Source organism: Olea europaea, chromosome 21 (genome assembly GCF_002742605.1).
Source record: "Olea europaea var. sylvestris chromosome 21, O_europaea_v1, whole genome shotgun sequence".
Taxonomy (NCBI): domain Eukaryota; kingdom Viridiplantae; phylum Streptophyta; class Magnoliopsida; order Lamiales; family Oleaceae; genus Olea; species Olea europaea.
In genome coordinates this window covers 13054486-13058810 of record NC_036257.1, presented here as the reverse complement: position 1 = coordinate 13058810, position 4325 = coordinate 13054486, and the positions used below count along the sequence as shown (strand labels likewise).

General features: G+C 35.7%; 1 protein-coding gene across 1 annotated transcript; it reads right to left on the bottom strand.

The window, feature by feature from the left end:
* Positions 1-911: 911 nt before the first annotated feature.
* On the bottom strand, positions 912-3907 carry LOC111370737 (trihelix transcription factor PTL-like). Its single transcript, XM_022992590.1, has 2 exons — positions 3332-3907; positions 912-2437 (listed from the first exon to the last, which is right to left on the bottom strand). Exons 1-2 carry the CDS (start codon positions 3733-3735, stop codon positions 1255-1257), a joined length of 1587 nt encoding a protein of 528 aa, XP_022848358.1. The 5' UTR covers positions 3736-3907; the 3' UTR covers positions 912-1254.
* Between the last annotated feature and the right edge of the window lie 418 nt (positions 3908-4325).

The following is a 4325-nucleotide window of genomic DNA, read 5'->3' as shown; positions in this document are numbered from 1 at the left end:
TAATGTAGTCCCACTGGAGGTTGCAATGACATTTAGGTGGCAATAGATAGTATACTAAATAAAAATGATTTCAATAATCATGAGTCATTAAATGAGTCATTTAATTTCAATAATCATTTTGTGACACCTAAATTGGGGTTGCAATTTCAGTAAGATCAAATAGCATTACTCAATAAATTTTGGTAAAATGTATTATGGAATGATATTTTTTGGGAGAATGGGTTGTTAAAACAGAAGAGAAATTTTTTTATTTACGTATAATATTATTTTATTAAATAATGTGTGACTAAAAAAAAGAGAGAGAAAAATATATTAAAATTTTAAAGTGTGTTTGAATTTTTTATTTTTATCTCAACCAAATGGGGATAGGTTTAAACCAAGAACTTTGTTACACGTTGAACCTAAAATTAGACAAATTTCCACGTCCTTTTGTCCCAATCATTGTAGTATATATTTTGCATAGTACATAATGGGTACCTAGACATCATCCTCACATTTCTTTGACTTATTATACACTTGTCTCTTTAGAGTTTCAAACTCAGTGATGGTAATCGAACGTGAGAGCTGCACTTGTTCAGCATCTTAATCAGGGGTAGATCTAGGATCTGACTCAAGAACAAACTTAAGCCAGGCTAATATGTAAAAAAATATAAATATAGAAAAAAAAATTTACTTGAAAAAAAAAATGATTTTTTCCCCTTAAAATTTTGAATTAGGCAAAATTCAATATTTCATAAGAAACTTAACACGTGCAATTTTTTTAGATGCAACACTAGAACTTAACATCTTTGTGTACTCTCATACCATATTGCACCTCTTCATTTAAAAGCTTAAGCTGGAGTGTTTAAATACTATATTAATATAACATCTAATTTTTCATGGCAGATTAACTAAGCTCGAATACATATAAGTTTAATTGTAGGGATCAAATAAGTTATTATTCAGACAATCATACATGATAAATAATCTGTTGCCTGCTCACAATCTTAAGCAAATACATGAAAGGAAGAAAAGTTTTTGCAAATATTACCTTGAAATTATAAACTGCATGCAGAATAATCAACAAATAAGCCTAATACAACAACAAAGAGAAGCAACAAAAAGCCACTAGAGTTAAATTTCTCACCTTCCAAGTCCAAGTCACAAGTCAACACAATATGTCAGTTGCCTCCTCTTTTCATCAGCTGCTTATAATCTCTTCCTAAATTGATCAGAAACAATCTGATGCAGATTATATATCTTGATCTGATTTTTCTATCCTAATTTGTTGAGTTTCAGTCCATAATTCTCCCACATGTTATGATCATCACCCATAAAGTACCTAAAGCAGCTATCATTCATTGCATTTCCTGTGTTGCTATTAGAAGGTGAAGTCTCAGGCCCTAGTCCACTGGTATTATCACAAAAGGCTCCTCCATGATTATTGCTTATAGACTCATTATTCTGACAGTAATATAAACAGGGTTTTGGATTCTCCTTTCTTTTCTTGTTGCACTTGATTACATAATTATTGACACTCTCCCACTTTTCTTTGCAGACTAAAGCACTCCTGTCATATCCAAAACAAGCCATTTTTGTTGCTATTCCTTCCCACAGAACTTCTTCTGAAATTCCACCTTGTTGAAACCTTGAGTCCAAATTAGTTCTCAATTGGATTAGCCTAGTAATCTCACATTCCGGCCAGATATCTCCCTTTTCATCGTTATTCTGGTTTTCACTTAGACTTCGAGTTTCTGCTGCCATCAGTTCGTCGGACGGCGAAGCCTTAAGATCTTTACCAGTAACGTTTCGTATAGCTTCCATTAGTGCAGCATACCGTGCTTCGATCCATCCTCTTTCATTAGTCCAAAACTTGTGCTCTTTTTCTATTCTATCTGCATCTTGTTTCCTCCATTCTTCCTCTCTTATAATCCTCTCTTGTTCTTTGTCCTCAATTGTCCTCATCATTTTCTCCATCCAAGCCTCCTGTTTATCCATCAGTTTCCTCATTTGTGCGTCAATGAAGTCTTTTATCTTTGCTTTCCACCTCCTCTTACCCCTTTTCTTCTGCCTATTACCACTCGAGTCATCGTTTGTTCCTCCATTAACATCTCCTCCATCTGATGACGTAGTATCAAAATCAGAAGAATTAGATAGACTAAGGCTAGTATCTGAGAGCTTTGGAGCCTGAAGGGCTTCTTGCTGATTAGGTGTTAGAACGTTATTGTTGGATATATTATATCGAAAAGTGCTTCCGGCAAGATGTGTTTCCGAGACTGGGACTGTATTGCTGATTTCACCATAGAGCGCTTCGAGCTGGCGAAAAAATCTATAGTGCTTGCCATCCTGTCTACCTGCCTTGCCTTCTTTAGTCTTCTTGTAATACTTGTACAAATTCTCAAACTTCTCTCTGCATTTCTTGCCACTCCTCTGATATCCATGTTCCTCAGACATAATCCTGGAAAAAAGAAAAAAGAAGAAGCATATAATGGAGAAATTTAACTCTGCAATATCAAGAAATGGAGTTGGAGTGATAAAATTAAGAACCCTATCTATTTTTAGTAATAAATAATCCAAAATCTTCATGCAAAGGATAGACAATCTTGTATAGTTTTATCGATTCTGAAGTGAATAGCAACAACGTTAATTTGATATGACTGTTCGATGTTTTTACAGATAGTTGTCTGAGGAACTTGAAAGAGCTGTTTCTCAGGTCTTTTCAAGAAAACAAAACTAGAAAATTATTTCTAAATCCCAAAAAATGTAGCCCTTGTTTTAGACCAAAATAAACAAATTTCTTGAAAGATCCTCGATTTAAGATTCATAGAAGTAATTGTGAGTTGTCTGTTGCCTCTTGGTAAAATGCCAGAATAAAAGCAACGGCTGAATCTCAAAAAACTGTGCACTGTCATTTTCTAGAACAAAATTTTGGAAAGTAAGAAGAGAGTTCATCGTTTTATCGAGTTAGTCGATACATCTTTGGTGAAGTCCAGTGTTAGGGACAAGCCAGACTGAACCGTATCGCGAGGGAGGATAAGAGGGATCGTGGTTTAATTTCAATTATGACAAAATATATGATGTACATAAACCAGTGAGAAACTGAAAACACTGGGGACACTAAGCTTTCTAAGGAGAAATCCACTCAATATCCCCACACATCAAAAGAAAGGAAATCAAGAAAATAATTGAAGTGACTCCCACCCAAGAAAAAAAAAGGTTTTAAGGGTTTGTGACTGTAAAGTGTAAAATGACATTTGGAAGATGAAAATCTTTGATGAAATTGGCAAGATTTCAATTGTTTTCTTGCCACAGGCAACACAGTTTGATAAAGAAAACTTTTAAATACATATACCTTGAGACTTCATCCCACAAAGGACCCTTTTGGTTGGCCTCCTTGAACTTGGGATCGAGCCTCGATCTGATCTCAAGAAGAGTAAGCGTCTCTTGCCTAGGCCACCGCCCAGTGCCACCATCACCACAACCATTAAGCCCACCACCCTCTAACTCAAACCCACCAAAACCACCAGCACTACTAGACGAACCACCACCAGCAGTAGTATTACTAGTAGTAGAATCAGACCTAAACGCCGGCTGAAGTCCAGGTGGTATCATGAACATGTCGTACTGCTGCGGCTGCGTCAACCCGGGATGGTGGCCGGATAACAGGTCGGTTGCCGGAGGAATCGGTGGAAAGAAAGGCCTCCGGTTCATGTATTGCCTCAGATCGGCCATTCCAGTTTCATCATCCATGACCATACACTCACTATTCCTTTGTATTCGAAGAGAGAAGGGGCCAAGGCTGAAAGGAGCGACAGACCCGGATCGTGTTCTTAACAAAAGAGGTTTTGAATTTATTTAGAGGACAATGGACCCATTTCCCTGCTTCAACTGATGCAGTGTAAAGCTCTCTTTCTCAGTCTTTTTCTCGTATAGTATACATGTACAGGATGCTGATAAATTTATGTATAGGGTACGATGGCAATGAATAATGTTGTACTGCAGAGGAATGGATTGTTCAGCCAACTCTACACAATTAACACATTTATTTTATTTAAATATAACTTTCAACACACTTTTGTCATTATTAAACTTCTATCAAAGTCGTGAGCACATATATAGCCCTTGTTTGGAATAGTTAAAAATCAGAATTTTAGTAAATTTAGATAAAAATTGATGAAATGTATAGTTAAAATTAATTGTTGATTTTCATATTTTAACTTAAATGGACATAGCTTTCATAAATGACTGAGCATCTCAAATGATACAGATTGGTATATATATATAGGTAGCAAGCAAGTTGAAAGATGACGTTAAATAGAGACTCAAATCAAAATTGGTTTCCAATG